The sequence below is a fragment of the Centruroides sculpturatus genome, unplaced genomic scaffold (assembly GCF_000671375.1).
Source record: "Centruroides sculpturatus isolate CEXI.00-Female unplaced genomic scaffold, Cexi_2.0 scaffold176, whole genome shotgun sequence".
NCBI classification, from domain to species: Eukaryota; Metazoa; Arthropoda; class Arachnida; order Scorpiones; family Buthidae; genus Centruroides; species Centruroides sculpturatus.
The window spans coordinates 139680-159068 of NW_019384551.1; the positions used below are offsets into that span (position 1 = coordinate 139680).

Here is a 19389-nt window from a genome sequence, read left to right on the forward strand (position 1 = left end):
TGTAGTATTAAAAGATTTGAAATAAAAAAATTTTAAAGTGAAAATGACTGTCAATATTTACTTCAAATATATTAATCACAGAGAGAAAAATTCAGAATCGATATTCAAATATTTGTGTAAAATATATTTCTTTCATAAATGAACTTTTATTTGTTTATAAAATAAACATGTGTAGAAAATTCACAGAATGAATAAACAAACAATAAACAATGAAGAAATAATTAATCACAAGATTCAGCTCTTCTGTACCAAAATCGTGCTCTGAAATCATCACTACAGGTGAGAAATGCTGGTCCCGTTGGAGAATGAACTATGTAACGCACAACATTATTATGTCCTAGACATAAAAAAAAATTTTAATTAATTTGATCATAATAAATTTAACACAAAAAAAAATTTAAAAATTTACCTAATGATAATAATCTCTGTCTTTCTGCATTTCTTGCATCCCAACAGCATAGACTAGTTGTTTTTTCATCAGCAAATAAAACTAGTTTTAAAGAGATCCATTTTATTAAACAATATAAATGTAAACTATTAACAAGTTTGATTTGAAATTTACCATAATCTTCAGTGTGATTAAAGATAGCTTGGCCTCTATGGACTTGTTTACCAGTTGCACCAGCACCAGTATAGGCAATAAGGCAACGAGACATTGATAATTCCCATAGCCTAACTAGTGAATCTTTACCACTTGATAGTACATACTATATGAAAGTAATCCTTGTTTAGTGACCTTATATTAAGTTTATAAAATCACATTATATAAATCTGTGAATTTTACAACTTACTTTTGAATTTCTAGAAAAAAGAACTGAACAAACTTCATTGCCATCATGAGCCTGAGGAAATGTGTTTATGCATTTATTACTAACACCATCCCATACTTTGATATCGCCATCTTTAGAACAAGATACATACATATTAGCAGTTGGACTGTATTTTACCTAAATAAGAAAATTTACACAAACTTATTGTTATTTGAAACAAAGTTATAATTTTGAAACATAAAAATAATTTACCATAGTAATAGGACCTTTATGCTGATCTTCTGGTATACTGGAAACAAAACATTGGGTCGTCTGAACATCATATAACCTTACTGAAATTGAAATATTATTCAATATAAAAAATTATTTATTATTCTTTAATAAAATTTAAAAACTTACATGTAGGATGATGAGTTCCAACTAGCATATAATCTCCAGATGGATGAAATGATAGACAACGAACCATCTCAGCTTCCTAACAGTTATATATACATTTTTAATTATATTATTTCATATTTATTTGTATGATTTAATTAGAATAATGAATTTAATCACATCAAACATTTAATTTAATTTAAAACTATAAAATATTTTCCCTATTTTAGAACTGAACTATTCTCATAATGAGTTTTCAATCCTTGAAGGTTCTTAATTGCAGTGTTTAACTTCTAAAGGATGACTATCCTTTGTTTCATTTAATGATTAATCAGAGTCAAAAAGCTTTATTCAATATGTTTACTTAAGAAGGAAATAACATATAAATTAAATATAAAATAATTATGTCATTATTCCAGTAATTTTTAAAAATAATCAAAAAAAGTAATAATAATAATAATAATTTATTTGTAATGTGAAATTTAATTTCCTTAAATTCATTCAAAATTATCTGACAGGAGTTATTTTTAACATGATATCATTGTCCAAGTATTTTCCAAACTCTACTGAATAATTGAACACTTTCAAATGTATGAAAATCTGCTGGAACATTTTTATATAATACTTTATTCACTAAAATATTTCAATCACCATTGAAAGAAAAACTTTAAACTTTATAAAAAGACTCAATTTTAAAGACAGATTTATAATACTAAAATTTAAGGTGTCTATTTTGTAAAAATATATCAAACCTAGCAATGTTACTAAAAATATATATTTTTCTTTGTTAATTGCTATATAAAATGATCAACAGTGAATAACTAATGCTAATGACAAGGATGCATCCAGAAGGATGCTTAGGTGCTGCATCACTCCTTGATACCAAAGCAATCAGTTTTCTTTAAAATAAAAATAAATATAATAATGCTTATTGTATGACTTTAAAGACAGAAAGTAATCTTATATAACATAAAAAAAGCAAAAAGTATAAACTGATATTTCTTGAAAAACTTGTCAAAAAGTGTAAAACACAGACTAACAATAATTACATTATGAATTTAAAAATAACTGCTATTTCAATAATTTCTAGTGAAAATAAGAAATGTAATGATTTTATACTTTATCTATTCTTCCTTTTGGAATCACACCAAGTATATATCAAACTTTAATTTGTATAATTTATAATCAATCATTTCAACATTATCAATTAGCCACTTTCCATCTTCCATTTAACAATTTTAGAAAGCTAATGAGAAAAGAATGATCTACAAAGTTGGGTAATTAAGATAATTCTAAGGCAACTGAATAACATTCTCCAATGCCAGGGGGCAGATGGATTTTGAGAATGTCTCTGGCTAATTAGTAGTAATTAAAAAAATAATAAAATTAATTAATAATCACTTCAACATAAAATCATAGTTTCAATTCAAACACAAATTATTTATCGTATTCATACAGACACTTGGCAAATCACAGAATTAGATTTTATTCAGTTGATACGTGTTTTTTTCTTACACGTTTTGGGCATTTCTTGCCCCTCTTCAGTCAACTAAAATAAAAGTTCACAAGTTACAACAGTATAAATAAACAAACATATAAGGTTATGTTATATTAAAAACATACCTTTTTTGATGAGTTTAAATAATTTTAAAATTTTTTCCATACACTTAAAACCTTTATGATAATACTTAAATACATTTTGATGAGTTTAAACAATTTTAAAATCTCTACCATACTCTTCAAATTACATTTAAATTGATTTAACAATTAAAATTTACATACTAGTCTTTCGAACAAACGTATTTTGCTGACCTTTCCTCCCCCTTTCTTTTCCTTCCCAGTTAAGCTTGCCCACTGTCTCATCAAAATGTATTTAAGTATTATCATAAAGGTTTTAAGTGTATGGAAAAAATTTTAAAATTGTTTAAACTCATCAAAAAAGGTATGTTTTTAATATAACATAACCTTATATGTTTGTTTGTTTATACTGTTGTAACTTGTAAACTTTTATTTTAGTTGACTGAAGAGGGGCAAGAAATGCCCGAAACGTGTAAGAAAAAAAAAAAAAACATGTATCAACTGAATAAAATTTAATTCTGTGATTTGCCAAGTGTCTGTATGAATACGATAAATAATTTGTGTTTGAATTGAAATAAATTACTGACACGGTTTCAAAAATACCAGAATAAAATCATAGCTTATCACATTTCTATTATAATAAAGCAAATATTTCAAAACATACAGTTATTCAATATTTAAGTAAAAAAAAAAAAAAAAAATTTACAGTTAATTTTAATTGATAAATACAAATTATAATGATTCAAATTCAAATTTTGAATCTTGTGAGGATGTAGTATTTCCATAAAATAAAACTAAGTTTAACAACTTTCTAAATGTGATTAATATAAAAATATGCCAAAATTTTCATACTTTTCTCAAGTAGCAGACATAGATTTCATATCTGCTGATGTTTATAAAAACAATTATATAACTCTAGTCTAATAAGTTAACAATTTTCTTTTGATCAACTGATATTATTTAATTTTTAATGTTTTATATACAATTAATCCATTATTATTATTATGTTTAGTAATATTTCCGTAGCTATCATTTATGGCTCATCAAATTTTCGATTTCATAAAAACTTTTTAATAATTGTTTTTTAGTTTTGAAATTAACAGCAATATGATTTTATTTTACACATTTTTCAAGCATATTGTAATATGAATATTTTACTGAAAATAGTTTAGTAATATGAATATTTGTCATTCAGATAGCCATAAAAATACCAGTCTATGCCCAAATTTGAATCTATCCAAACTCATGGTAGTTTGCCTACATAGGATATGCTAACAAAGAGAAAAGTTACACCATTAGGTGTAACTTCTCTTTGTTGGCATATCCTATTTCTAGTTAGATCTATCTGAAATGGATAAATCACAACATAACTTAAATGCTAAAAAGAAATATCTAATCAATTCCAATGTACTTATTTTTCTCCATTTTTGTGATTCGTCATGTCAAATATTATTATAATTTTTACTATTGATTCTTTTTACCTCTATGTCCTTAATATTTTTCTTTTTTGTTTCTATATTGTCTACTTGAACCTTCTTTATAAATAGGACTTATTATACTGTTACAGTTTCTAATTAGTAAAGAGAGGAAGTCAATCTTTATTTTCAGGTGAAAATAAAAGTATTTTGTTTTGACTTTTGACTAAGACTTCCTCTCTTTGCTAATCAGAAACTACACCAGTATAATAAGTTCTATTTATAAACAAGGTCCAAGTAGACAATATAGAAACAAAAAATAATAATAATTTTGACTACCTCAATTATATTCAGCAAAATATTTTCTCTCTTTCTTATTTTGTTTGCTAATTTAAATTACATTGATATGCATTTTCATTCTAAAAAACATAATTCTGTCTTTTACAGTATTTTATTAAATTTAAATTTTCTAAATAAAGTTTCAGAAAGTCAAGAGTTTAAAATTTCTGTTTTTTCTAAATTATAGTTTCATCTTCATGATTAATCCACATAAACCACTAAGTTGTAAACAACATAAAAGTAATTATTTAATTTTTTTAACTTATATCAATATATTTTAACAACAAATTAATATAAAATTTCAATCTATTGTATTTAGATGATAAATCTGTTTTTCTAAATTTATTGAATTCTAAATAAATTAAATTATAAAATGAGATCACAAGATCATACAAAAATAGTTGAATTCAATTTTGCTTTTTACTAGAAATGATCTGTTGAAAATGTAACATATAAATGAGTTTAATTTTTTCATAAGTAAATGGATTTTTCAAAATATAAAAAAAAAATATAATAATAATAATAATAATAATGCCTCAAAAACGTTGTGATAAATCAAATAGAAAAAAAAACATGAATTTTTTTTCACTGTAAGATTTTAAATCTAACAATTTTATGTATACATAATATAAGTAATAATATATACAGTAAATACATTAAAGTTTTTAGTGTCACAAATTACTTGTAATCTCATTTTCTGATCTATTAATATAGTGTATTACTTTACATTCAACTCACATGTATAGTTTTAAAAGCTCTCTTAACTGATGGTTTGGAAAAATCAAAGAATTTTACTGTATAATCTCTACTTCCAGATGCTAAAATCTGTTCAAATGGATGGAATTCTAAACAGGTAACTTCCTTGAAAGATTTAATAAAACAATAATGAAATATATCAATATTAATTTTCTAAAAAAATAAAATTTTTATATTAATACCTCTATATGATCATATAATGTTCTTATAACTGGATGAGTTTCCATATTTATTTGAGTAGATTCTTGTGCAGCAAGATCAGCAGGCATGGCACTTTTTGCTAACATTCTGTCAACATCTAAGATCTGAACAAGCATAATAGATTTTAAATATTTTGATTTAAATACAAAAGTTTATTATATACATAATAAAACTAAACTATTTTTACCTTGATAGAAGCATCAACTGAACCTGTAGCTACCAACTGACCTAAAAAGGTGTAAAATTACAGACTTAGAAAGTTTAAATTGGTACTTTTAAGATATTTATATGATATGATGTACTTTGTTATTTTTTTTAGTCAAACAAAATTTTAGTTCTGATGATAAACATATATATAATATTTTGTTTCTTAATACTCTAGAATAAAAAGAAAGATAGATTTTACTAGCATATTTTGTATCATGTAAGTAATGGATACAAAAAAAAAATGAAGTTTATTTTTCAAAAAGTCATTGAATAATGGGAAAATTTATTAGATACAGAAACTTTTTTTCTAAATTTAAAAACCTTTTTAAAATTTTTTCACCATCTTTCTACTGCTATCATCTTATTGCAGATTTTGTAACTCTGATTTAGAGTTATATAATAAAATCAATTTAGAATTGAAAAATACAAAAAAAATTATTGTGATGTCGTCACAATGCCAGGCTGCAATTTTTAATCATACTTTTAATTTATTTAATTTAAAATATATTCTCTCAATCTCAGATTACATCATACTTTTCCTGATAACAACAGAGTTATGCCAGTCATCTGTATAACTCCATTCTTGGGGAAAATTTTTGAATTGAAATTACATGACTTCTAATCTAGTCTGGAAGTTCATATATATCAGAGCTCCTGCTGCTAAGCTTTCAATATCTGGTTTTGACTTACATTTATCTAACACTGTTCTCGAGATTTAGGAACAACAGACATACAGATGACAGCGGAAATTTACAAATATTAAATTTTTTCAAGTTGCAGCCAAATTAATTGCTTTTAAATTAAATATATAAAATTTATAATAAAAAACAAAGAACAATTAAATAAACAATATTAATGAAAATGATCTATTTTATTTTTTAAGAGTTAACAATAAACTGCATAATTAANAAACTGACAATCTATAGATTTGTTTATTCCCTAGCACCTGACAGGTAACTATCTACATTTTGGTAAATGTTGGTAATTTGCAACATGAACAACATACTAGAGTTTTATAATAGTTTATTTATTCCTACTGAATATTTGAATTTTTCATAAAGAATTCTAAAATTTAATACTTGTTTAATATGTTGATTTAATTATATTCATTTAATTTTGATATGACATTACTTTCAACACTTGTTATTGGCTAGTTAGTTAATATAAAACTAAAATTTAGCCTATAACCAATCAATACTCAATTGTTGACAAATCTGTAATAAACTATTAATATTAATGTAATGTGTAATATATATCTTTTAACTATCTACCATACTATTTTATTTTATTCTTAGCACTTAATTTCTTTGGAAGAATTTCTTCATACATACATTACACATTGTTTTTTACTTGTGTTCAAAGTTATCTAAATTTACACAAACTGAAAAAGTTTCTAAATAATAGTATTCAAAATCATTTTATTAAACTAAATACAACAAATTATTTAAATATAAAAGAATACCAATATTTAAATATATTATTAGCTAATTGCTATTATGAATTTAAGTTAAATTTTAATATTTCAATAATTGCTATTATGAATTTAAGTTAAATTTTAACATTTTCTTATTGAAGATACAATTTATTAATTTTCATATATTTGTAATAAGAACAATTTCTAAATTTATATTTTTACCATCTGGACTAAAAGTTCCTGCTCGACATGGTGCTTTATGTGATGTGACATAACATGTTTCATATAAACCAGGTTCTGGAGCAAGAGAAGGAGCTGCAAACAACAGAAATCAAGTTTTAAATGATAGAATAATTATTCAAAATCATCATTCAAATTATAATTTCTTTTAATAATATATTGTACCTTTGCCTTCAGTTTCATATTCTAAATCAATACCAATTCCAGGATTAATACTTTCAGAATTCATTCCCTGTTCTTTTTGTTCTTAAAAAAATAAAGTAAAAACATTAATTTTTAATAAAAGCATAATGTAATAGAACATTATTTTCTGAAATTTACCTTGTTCCATTTTTAATGCTTGTGAAACAACATGCTGTAGTCTATCAGAAGGTGGACATGGTGGATGTGCTTTAACTAAATTTGATAAACTTACAGCTAATGTTTGGTGTCCATCATAAAATAATTGACTAAAAATAAAAATTCTTTAAATCAAAATGTGATTAAGTTTAGTTTGAATAACTTGTTAATTAAATTGCACTTTTTAAACATTTATTGTACATTATACACATTAATTATAAATTAAAAACAAGAATAATATATAATTATGTATATTAATTATATACATTAAACTAACTGTTACCCACAAGTTTGCATGCACAGATTTTACAAGCAAACCCCATATTCAGTACTTCAACAACCATAGTAATTGTTATATAACACCTACCACTGAGAATGATGAGAAATGCTGATTTCAATTTGATCAATTTTCTGGAACGTTTACAATCATTCTATAATCAAACCAATATGCAATAACAAATTCAAATTTAAAATGGTTCGAACATTTGGTTAAAAAATCGAAATATATAAAAATATTTATAACAATGCCTGAAATGTTATCAATTTAATACATGTAAATACTCAATGAAGACTAAACGTACTTGAAAACAAAAAAATCGCATCTAAAATAGTACAGTAGAAGCCATTCTTCAGGTTAAGCCTTAATCCTATCCCTCTCCGCCTGCAGGGAAATTTCGTAAAACCCCTTCTTAATGTGCGTTTTCATGATGAATCCTAACTGTGTACAAAATTTCACCTCTTTAGGTTCAGCGGTTTGCTCTGGGCGATGATGAATCACTCAATCAGTCAGTCAGGACAAGTAATTTTATATATTTAGATGATTAAATAATAAATTTTCAAAATGTTTTGTATAACTATTACAACAAAAGGATATAAAAACTCAATAAGAAAAACTGAAATTGCAAATATTTTGTATCATCTATGAAATTAATGATATTGACATATTACATAAACTATTAATTTTTGTTATTAATCTAAAGAAAATAATAATTCACTACTCAATAAGAAACTTTAATTTAGTTACATTTTTAAAATATTTTCATACATTCCATTCAAATAAATGATTTATATAAAATCAAATTTAGATATTTTCAGTTATAAAATAAAACTCCACATTTTTGTTCCAGCAATCATTCCAGAATGTATGTATCTGTTTGTATTCTAGCTGAGAAATTATCTCCATGCTCTCTACCCACCTGATCTTTAAATTTCCAAGTGATCAAGATGCAGCTGTAATAGTATCTACATCTGACCACTTGACCATACTCTTACCATCAGTTATTCAAATCAGATTTTATTGTCAGTTCATGTAAATAAACTGACAATCTATAGATTTGTTTATTCCCTAGCACCTGACAGGTAACTATCTACATTTTGGTAAATGTTGGTAATTTGCAACATGAACAACATACTAGAGTTTTATAATAGTAAAAAAAAACCTTTAAAATTCTTCATAAAATTTATCAAGACTTAAAAGGTTTACATACATTGCAAAATATATTTTATAGTATTTCATTCATACAAAAATTCATTACAATATATATTGGTATTTTAGATTTTACACATCATATATTGGTATTTTAGATTCAAATATTTTAAAATCTAAATTACTGAATTTACTGATTATATAGATGAAATAATTTTATAAACTGCAAAATCAGTTGGTCCGTTTTAAAGCATGGTTACTCTATCATACAATCTATTGTTTACACAAAAGGGCGATTGCATTAATAATAAAGACTGCAAAGCATTATCAATCATATGGCAATCAATGATTGATAATAAATAAACATATGCAACAGCCAGTAAAGTATGCAATTACTTAGTTAAATATATATGTGCATATACTAAGTACATTGATTTACAAAATCAGGCATATCATTTTTATTTTAACTTTATTTTAGTTTTATTTCATTTTACCTGTATTTATTGTTACATAATTTTTATATATTGTTATCAATATTTAAAGTATGTACAATACATTTATTTAAGAGCTATGATACTTCAAAAATGGTGGCTTTGTTTATACAAATTTGCAATTAAAAATTTACAAAATATGAACAAAAAATAAATAAAGAACAGATTAATATATATAGAAATAATATTATTTATTGTAACAAAGTAAATTTTGTTAATTAGTTTGTTATATTATAAAGTTTACATTTTTTCAGTGCTAATTTATAAAAGGAGATAAGTATCTCTCTCTGTAATTAGTTTATCTTTATTACAATAAATATTATCATGTGCAGAAATAAAAAAAACTTTAATTATAAATAGAATCATCAACTAAAATCTCTTGAAAAATCAAAGAATGTTACATTTCAATTCATTTCACATTTCATAATGGTTGGTAACTGATAAAGTAAAATAATTGCTAAACAAATACTAATTGGGAACTTAAAATTGAAATGATTAAATATTTACTTAAGATTATGATGAAAAAAGTAAAATTATCTTAATGACCTTGTAAAATAAAAATTATTGATTATTCAATAATAGTGGTTCTTAACCAGTATTCTGCAAACCTGCCTCAAGCGTTCCATGTAGAAAAAAAAAAGGATTTTGAAGTTTTTATTGCAATTACTAAAAATATATTATCATTTGTAGACAACTCCACATTTCTATTTTATTCAATACATTAAAGTTTATTAGTTTATTGTTTCCTGAGAATAGTAAACTTGGAAATTGTCTGTTTGTTTGTTATGGCAATGCAACACTTGGGCAATCAGCCTTCTGGGAGGTCTTTTTAAGGGTAACTAGCCCCTATTCAGGCATTACAGATGTGGAGAAAACCTGGAAAACTCCACATGGCCAGCCCATCTTGGCAAGGTGCAAACCCATGACTGAACTCCCAGTGTTCAGCGGACGACACCTCTTTGCCACTGGTGGGCCTGTAAACTTGAAAATATTTACGAAGTTTTGAATATATTGCCGCTAATGCTCCGTGTAATAAAAAGTATACGAATGGTATTCCGCAGCCTCAGAAAGGTCGAGAACCACCATTCAATAACAAGTTAAAACAGTTCAGTTTAACTCAGTCAACACCCGCCAATATTTTTTAATTATCAAATAAATACATTTAGGTACATAACCAGCAGTATAAGCAATAACTATAAAAATGCTTGCTACAGTCTGTTTTTGATAGTGTAGATGAATGAAACCATTCGTTTTGTGTATCACAAGGCAATAAAATTTACCCCTATTCAAACGGTGCAATTTACTTTTAGGTATTTTACACGTATATAAACACATAAGCAAGTGATCTAAAAGTAACCTCTACTTCAATCACTCATACTTTAATTATAAAGCACGATTTACCTAATAATCAATCTATATAAAGCTTCTCTATCTTTAACGCCGGGCGATTCTAATTCTTGAGGCATTTTGGAAACAATAAATCTAAAAATAATTCTTCACGAATTTCCGGCACGATCAAAAATCACACCAAACTACAAAAAGCCGCTTCAACCGCTAACAACAACGCCCTCTACGGCCGTTAAAATACGTACATAAAAATAAAATAACCGAATTAATCAAAAAAGAGAAAAAATACAAATTACGTAATTTTTTTAATACCGTAACAATTTAAATAACAGGAAATTTAATAATAAATTTTTATTTATACGCCAGTTTTCGATACAGAAATTTTATTTTCGTGTTCTCGCACGATCGGAGACAAACAAGAGGTTGACCGGTTATGAGAGAGAAGTTATCCTTTGCGTTTCGATAACCGTTTATGTCGTTTTAACTTCCTTATTCTGTAAGTAATTACCTAATTTATCCAGTTTAGCGTGTTGTAATTATAAACCGTGTACAAACATACACAAAATATACACTTTAACGAATATTTTAACATAAATACGGTAGATGTTACTTTTAGGTGATTGTGTGTATGTTATTACACATACAAATTAACTAAAAGTAACTTCTACTAGATTATAAATTTGAACACCTCTTTAACATGTATTAATCAATTTATTGTTGAATTATTAAATTAAAAAAAATATTCAATAATGTTAAGCCCTGTTGTTAATTCTAATTTATTAAATATNTATAATTTATGTAATTTCATTAAGATTGATTGAATTTTATATAATTTAGTTATATAAATTTGTAGCATTAATCAATAAAATATTGTTTGATTGATAGTAAATAGTAATTTGCTAATCAAATTTATTTGTATAATATTTCTGTAATTATATATTATATTCTCTGTTGTATAAATGGATTTCATTGTTTTGAAAACTAAAATAAAATTCTTTATTCAGAATTATGAAAATTAGAATTAGAATTAGTATTGTCTTGAAAGTATTTAATCTATTTATTGAAAAATTTAATATTAGTTAACAAATATTTAAATGATATATCCTTCAGTTAGCTCTGCTCTAGTATCAAATATTTTGAAGAAAGAATAACAAAAAATTATAACATGATAAAATATAACGAATTTAGACTAATTAAAAATGTAGACATTTTATTACTTTACACTTTGCACTTTTATAAATAACATAAATAAATACATAATATACTATCAGCTATCCTATGAAAAGTAACAAGAATTATATCTTTATCTATAACGTGTTTTTACTTCTAATTTATTAAATATTTTGCTATGATTTATACATTAAATTTTCATTAAAACATAAATAAATACATAATAATTTTGAATGCAATTAAGACGTTTAATTACCCTCTCGGTGATCACAGGGCAGAAAGAGTTAATATACAGTTTAATTTGTGTAATTTGTAATTATATTAATAAACTATAACCTGTTTAAATTTCCAATTTATTGCTATGTAAATGTATACCCTTGAGAACACAAATCTAGCTCTTCCTTACATTCTCATATGACAAGAGATTATGTGACTAGGAATGCTTATTTTTATTTTTTATTCCACTGTTCTATATAAGGGAAAGTTTGCATGATTGAGATTATTATGAAACTTTTTATTTTATTGTATTTACTAATTTATTGATAAAGTAAAAATTGCATCATCTTATTGTGATGCAATTCTTACTTTATTAATTATTATTATAATGATTATAGAGTCTATTTGTATATCAAATAAATCAAAAAATTATATAGTAAATAGTATCATTGAATACTGTGGAAAAAAATTTTGAATTTATCAGAAATACAATTGTTTTGGATTGCTTTGAAGTGTCATTTATCTGGTAACTTCCTGTTAATAATGCAGCTTATAATTTAAAACTCTACAGAACTGTACAGCTACATTTCGATTATAAAAATATGATATTTAGTTTAATTTATTTATTTTACAGTAAATTACAGGTGATGTTGTATGGGATAAAAATTGTCACCTTCTTTTAACAATTAGTAAACAAAACGCCATAAAAGCAAATACAAAAATAATAAAATAGAAAGTGAAAGTATAAAAACAATACGAATAATACAATATATTTAATTATATAATAGTTTATGACAAAATGATTTTTAAAATTTTTATAATCAAGATACAGTAAATTTTCTAATTTATTAATGGATATATGATACCAATAAAAGGAAGAATGGATAGTAATATTAAGATGGCAATGAGTTATGAATAGAAATGAGGACTGTTTAGAATGAAAAGAGGGAATTCTAAAGTTAATTAATGTAGCAGAACANTATATACAGTAAATACATTAAAGTTTTTAGTGTCACAAATTACTTGTAATCTCATTTTCTGATCTATTAATATAGTGTATTACTTTACATTCAACTCACATGTATAGTTTTAAAAGCTCTCTTAACTGATGGTTTGGAAAAATCAAAGAATTTTACTGTATAATCTCTACTTCCAGATGCTAAAATCTGTTCAAATGGATGGAATTCTAAACAGGTAACTTCCTTGAAAGATTTAATAAAACAATAATGAAATATATCAATATTAATTTTCTAAAAAAATAAAATTTTTATAATCAAGATACAGTAAATTTTCTAATTTATTAATGGATATATGATACCAATAAAAGGAAGAATGGATAGTAATATTAAGATGGCAATGAGTTATGAATAGAAATGAGGACTGTTTAGAATGAAAAGAGGGAATTCTAAAGTTAATTAATGTAGCAGAACAAGATCTAACCATTGACAAATTGGTGCGTAAAAAGTTGGTCAAAATAATTAATGCATCTGAATGAGTCAGGAAAGCCTAAGTGGCAATGGGCAACATCTGAAGAGTTTGTGAATGGTAATTGGGCCATTTGTTAAAATAAGTAAACTTTAGAAATAGTATCATCGAGGATCTTTTGGTGGGAACATGCTGCAGAGGTCCATACAAGTATAGTGTAGTCTATGAAAGACTGAAAATTTGCAAAAAAAAAGGGGGGGTGTGAAGAGTATTCTTCTTAGACATGATTTTAAGTTTTTCCATAGCATTCCATGTCAAATATGAAGTCTTTTAGTCAGATCATTAATATATTTGCTGAAATCATTCTTGGATTGAAAGGCAATGCCTGAGTCATAAACAAATGGAACAAAATGTACAGCTTGATTATCATAGTTTGAATATGGATGTTATCAGGATATTTTATCAACCTAAAAGTCATGACTTTAGTTTTTGTACATTTTTGTAAAATACAACTCTTGGAAATTTTTGCCGAGGGTTGAATAATTTATTACATATACAGTATATTGTGAATTATTCATGCAAAACATTTCACTATATATTTCATAAAATATGTAATAATAGATGTTTGCTTGATAGGTTAAATAACATTTATCAAGAAACATGATTTATGCGATAGAAATATATAAATAATGAAATTATTTATAATTATTATTTATATAAAGTTACATTAAATGTTAACTATTGATAAATTACTCATACAATAATTGATTAATGTTTTCATTTTGGTTACAGATTTAAATATTAATAAATAGTAAGTATGGATATTTGAATTAGATTAAAAAAAAATTTCTTTATGTTTATCATCATGAAAGTAATGTAACTAAATGATATAAGAAAAAACTTTACAAAAATGACTGTTATGACAATCATTATATTATATTTAATAAAAATATTGATTCAACTATTGATTAAATTATATTAAGAACATAAATTGGTAATGCATTTAAAAATAAAATAATTTCTATATTGATTAATTTTAACAGTAACTAATGTGTATAGTACTAAATAGTACTAAAATAATATGAATTTTTAATATTATTTATAGGTAAGTGATATAAATTTATAATTTAAATAAATTATTATTTTCAACTGAAATAGTGCATTCCATATGTTACATTTTAATATAAAGAAATATTTTTATAAAAGTTTGCCATTATTAATATTGGTTATAAAGTTAATTTGATGGTTAAAAAATTAAATTGTATATTTTGTAGATAACAGAGGTAATTAATATATATTTGTAAAATAATTATTTCTTAACCTACTTAAATATGGATTAACCCATTCTTCATAATCAACTTATCATATCTATGAGTATTTAACATAACTGATGGCAAGTCAGGATATAAAATGTATTTAAGCAAGTGAATAAGAAATGTACATCATCATACTTATAATCATACTTTTTGTATTTTATTCTATTCAGATAATCCTTATCTCAAATATCAAATGAAAATAAGAGTTAAGATGCTCCATTATAATGAAGCTCACATTTTATTTAATTTAAAAATAAAATTTATATTAAATAAATAATAAGGAATAATTTTTAATTTGTAATAAGTTTAAGCAAATATAACATTCATAAATTATAAAAATGTAATAATCATATTTAACTTTTTTCTATTGTATTCTAAATCTATAATTTAATAATTTTCAAATATCTCATTAACTAAACTTAAATGAGAAAATGTTTGTAAATTATCCAGAACATTTTAAACAGTGTATGCTATATACTTTTTAATGCATTAGAAATATCTATTAAAAATTAGGTAAAAGTAGATAAGCTGTAAGTTCTATACTTATTTACATTAAATTAGTTAGCATTTGGTTAATATTGAGTTAAATATATATATATACACACTTACTATTTTAGGTTTACTGTGACAAATTTCATAAACTGAATTATTCACATGTTCTAAATTAATAATTTAATTTTACAGATTTTTGTAACTAGCTTATACAGCCCAAAATGACAGATTATATACGTGGTAAGAAAGCTTATACTAAATGGGATGTAGAAACAGAAAATGTGGACATGGATATTCCACCTGATGCTCAACAACCACATGTGCAAATTGCATCTGAAGGATGGTTTTCGGGAAGAAAAGGAAAAGTTTTGAAGGTAAATTTTAAATTAATATTTTTTTTTTTATTTTAGATATTTCAATGATAATTGTATTTATTTATTTTTTTTTAAGGTGTTGTTCCTTGTTTCTTTATTTTTTATTGGCCTCATATTTGGCTATTTCATTCGTCGTGGTGTTCATGAAGTTATATTAAAGAAAGAGAACACTTGTCCTCAGTCATCAGCTTTATACAGTTATCAAAAACAATATGTAAATTTATTTCAAGATAATGTTGATCCTGTTAAAATTGGAAATAATTTAAGGTTATTAAAATGTTATTTATTATTTATATTCTTTGTAAATGTTTTGAATAATTTAATACTTGAATTAGTTGAAATTTTTACTATTAGATACTTTACTCAAGAAGTTCATAGGGCAGGAAGTGATGAAAGCCTTCGGATTGCTGAATTTATAAGAGATAAATGGAAGGAATTTGGTCTGAATTCTGTACGCATAGAAAAATATAATGTACTTCTTTCTGTACCGTCTATGTTAGTAAATATTTTTTAATGTTATAAATTTGAAAATTTACTAATTAAATTGATGAAATTTATTGTGCTATATATCTAGGGAAGTTCCAAATAAAGTATACTTAATAGACAAAAATGGAAAGCTAGTTTTTTCCGCTTCAGAATCTGGTGATGGAGCTATGTTTCCAGAAATGAGACCTTATTATGCTTATTCTCCAAAGACAGAAGCACAGGTAAGTAAGTGTTTAAAATATTTTAAATTTTAGATAATCAAAACTTACATAAAATGTTAAAAAATATATATAATTTTTTTTTATTTTAGGGAAAATTAGTTTATGCACATTATGGGAGATTAGAAGATTTTGAATATTTAAAGAAAGTAAATGTTTCAGTAGAAAATGCTGTAGTAATCATGAGAAATGGTAAAACTCATAGAGGTTCAAAGGTTTGTTATTTTTCTTTATACATTATGAATATTAATTTTTGTTCTAAAAGAATTTAAATGATAACTATTCAGATAATATAACTTTTAGCATAAAAACATATTTTTTTAAGTACAGATAAAACTTGCTGAAAAGTTTGGAGCTGTAGCTGCATTATTATATCCTGATCCAATAGATCATGGAGGAGGAAGTTTGAAAACTTATCCAGAAAACATAGGGCTTCCTGGAGATGGTGTTGTCAGGGGTAATCTGAAAACTTATCCAGGAGATCCAAATACTCCATTTTTACCATCTGTTGGTAAATTACAATAAATTATTTTGTATAATTTGCTTTAAAAGCCGCTAAAAGTATAATTCTTCTCTCTAGATGGAGTTTATAGAATACCATTGAATGAAATTGACTTACCAAGAATACCTTCTCAGCCAATTAGTTATAATGATGCTCAGGTTCTTATGAAGTTAGTGAAAAGTTATTTGTAATGTTTTATTTGCTAGATAATATGAAATAGATAACTATTTATTTTTTTTATTTTTAATTTATTAGAAATTTAGGAGGACCAGAGGCACCTTCAGATTGGAAAGGAATGCTTAACATAAGCTATAATCTAGGTTCTGAATTTCTTTCAAATAAAACTAATGCAAGGTTATCATTTTATAGATTTTCATTAATAATTAATTATTGTTTCAATTTAGTTATTCTATTAATTAATACAATAATTTTTGTCATTATTTTATTGTTAACATAATTTTGTGAGATAGTCAATTATGTTAACCAACATTACTTACAAATTAACTTTTTATTTGCTGATTTTGACTCAGTTATGAACTCACAAAACAACTTTCATTTAAAATCACAAAGAGTACCTTTATGAAACATAAAAAATTCTTTACATGTTGCAGACATTTATCTATCACTATGATTATTCCCAAAACTACTAAACATACATATATACATACATGCTTTGTCTTTAGTTCTGTTCATTTTATGTGTATTTATCTATCTATTTATTTATTTATTTATTTAAGCATACTGGTACAACCATGATGTGGGGAGAAATCATACAAAATTATACAACATATCTGTTAATATAAAACATAAATACACATAACATAAATAAAATACAAAGGTAAAATTGGGAGAACTACCCAAAGAAAAAGTACAATAAAAAACTATATCTTATATAGAAATAAAAAAAAATCAGATTAGTCTTATTCAGAAATTATCCAGTCTCGCAAATAACTAAAGCTAACTGCTGGTTAAATAACCTGCAAACTACACCCCAGGATGCAATTAGCATAAAATTATCAACGGCTTTTACATTATGAGCCTCTAAAAGAAAAATAAATCACATTACCACAAAGAAAACATCATAAGCTAAACAATTTAACCTTTTTAATAAAATAAATAACTTGATAAAAGAATCAGAATCATAGATTACTTTCACAAAACTATTAATAAAAAGGAAATAACACCAAAAATCTCCTTACATTAATTTTGAGAAAAAGTACAAATTACTTGCTATCATGTGATATGCATCCAATAATGAATATACCACACATGCAAATATCTCTTCTGTAATTACATAAAAACGTAATGAATTACACTTAACGTACATTAATACTGCTGTAATATTACAAGAAAGATTATTATTATAAATAAAGCAATCAAAAAAAGATTTATTCAAATTTTTATACCACCAGCATAAGGTGCTTGATAATATGCCACTATTCAGCTTTGAGATAAAATTATCAAAATGATTTAACTTTAATAAACAAACTCCATTTACATTTTTAAACAAATTTTTAAAATCAATCCTATTACTCATACAATTTATAGACATCTACTTAATCCAAAACAAACCACAAACAAATCTTGCTAATGCAATCTTCTCCCAAGCTGAATGTTCTAAAACCCAATTAATACATTTGTTCAAGATTATGCAAGACAATGGAATCAACAAACACTCCATGTGTATCAATTATACATTAAGTAATAATAATAAACACTCCTACTTAAACTTTTATCTTAAAAAGTTGTTTTCAATAAATTTCCCTCTCTAAATATTAAGTCTTAGCGGACTATTTATAAATTTATATTTAGAAGCTGCACAATTGACTACGCATGTCATTTACTTTAAACTTTTTCTTATTTAATTTTTTTAGCAATTATTATTTATTTATAGTCTGACTGATGAACAGTAAACAATGAAAGAGAAATCATTTTTGATGAATAATTAATCAGTCTCATTGATAATTAAGTCATGTGACTTGACAATTGTAATGCTAATTTGCTATGATTTCTTGCTCTTTTCATTACAGTAGACCCCCCTATAACGCTTAGATACGTTGCACGCTAACTGAAAATTACGTTGTAGGAATGATTAAATACATGAGCCAATCGCAGCCCGATAGGTGGGAACTTTACGGACTAAGGCTGTTTGAAAGGTTTTCTTCTATAAAATTAACCGATTCTAGACTAATTCCACTCAACATTTCCAAAACACGTATAATTTTTTGGGAATAATCCGTATAAACTACGCTATAAACAAAAAATTATAGGATTACTTACCGAGTGTGTACC

The 19389-nt window shown here is 24.7% G+C and overlaps 2 protein-coding genes across 2 annotated transcripts in view; one reads left to right on the forward strand and one right to left on the reverse strand.

The window, feature by feature from the left end:
- Positions 1–11114, reverse strand: LOC111623683 (cleavage stimulation factor subunit 1-like). The gene is made up of 13 exons (XM_023366351.1): positions 10953–11114; positions 7617–7744; positions 7461–7541; positions 7278–7370; positions 5622–5662; positions 5416–5538; positions 5216–5338; positions 1170–1245; positions 1023–1102; positions 792–947; positions 563–707; positions 410–490; positions 1–337 (listed from the first exon to the last, which is right to left on the reverse strand). Exons 1-13 carry the CDS (start codon positions 11015–11017, stop codon positions 222–224), a joined length of 1308 nt encoding a protein of 435 aa, XP_023222119.1. The 5' UTR covers positions 11018–11114; the 3' UTR covers positions 1–221.
- Positions 11115–11288: 174 nt separating this feature from the next.
- Positions 11289–19389, forward strand: part of LOC111623650 (N-acetylated-alpha-linked acidic dipeptidase 2-like) — a 25274-nt gene continuing 17173 nt past the window's right edge. Inside the window, exons 1-9 of the mRNA XM_023366310.1 lie at positions 11289–11394; positions 15710–15891; positions 15968–16158; positions 16246–16386; positions 16466–16598; positions 16688–16810; positions 16926–17106; positions 17176–17266; positions 17353–17451. Coding sequence (XP_023222078.1) covers positions 15739–15891; positions 15968–16158; positions 16246–16386; positions 16466–16598; positions 16688–16810; positions 16926–17106; positions 17176–17266; positions 17353–17451 — 1112 coding nt within the window. The 5' untranslated portion in view covers positions 11289–11394; positions 15710–15738. The remainder of the gene's footprint in view (positions 11395–15709; positions 15892–15967; positions 16159–16245; positions 16387–16465; positions 16599–16687; positions 16811–16925; positions 17107–17175; positions 17267–17352; positions 17452–19389) is intronic.

Coding starts and splice junctions, on each gene's coding strand:
- LOC111623683 (XM_023366351.1), bottom strand. CDS start 11,017: ATGCCTCAAGAATTAGAATCGCCCGGCGTTAAAGATAGAGAAGCTTTA. Junction 7,542..7,616: donor AGCATTAAAAATGGAACAAG/GTAAATTTCAGA, acceptor TATTTTTTTAAG/AACAAAAAGAACAGGGAATG. Junction 5,339..5,415: donor CATTATATGATCATATAGAG/GTATTAATATAA, acceptor AAATCTTTCAAG/GAAGTTACCTGTTTAGAATT.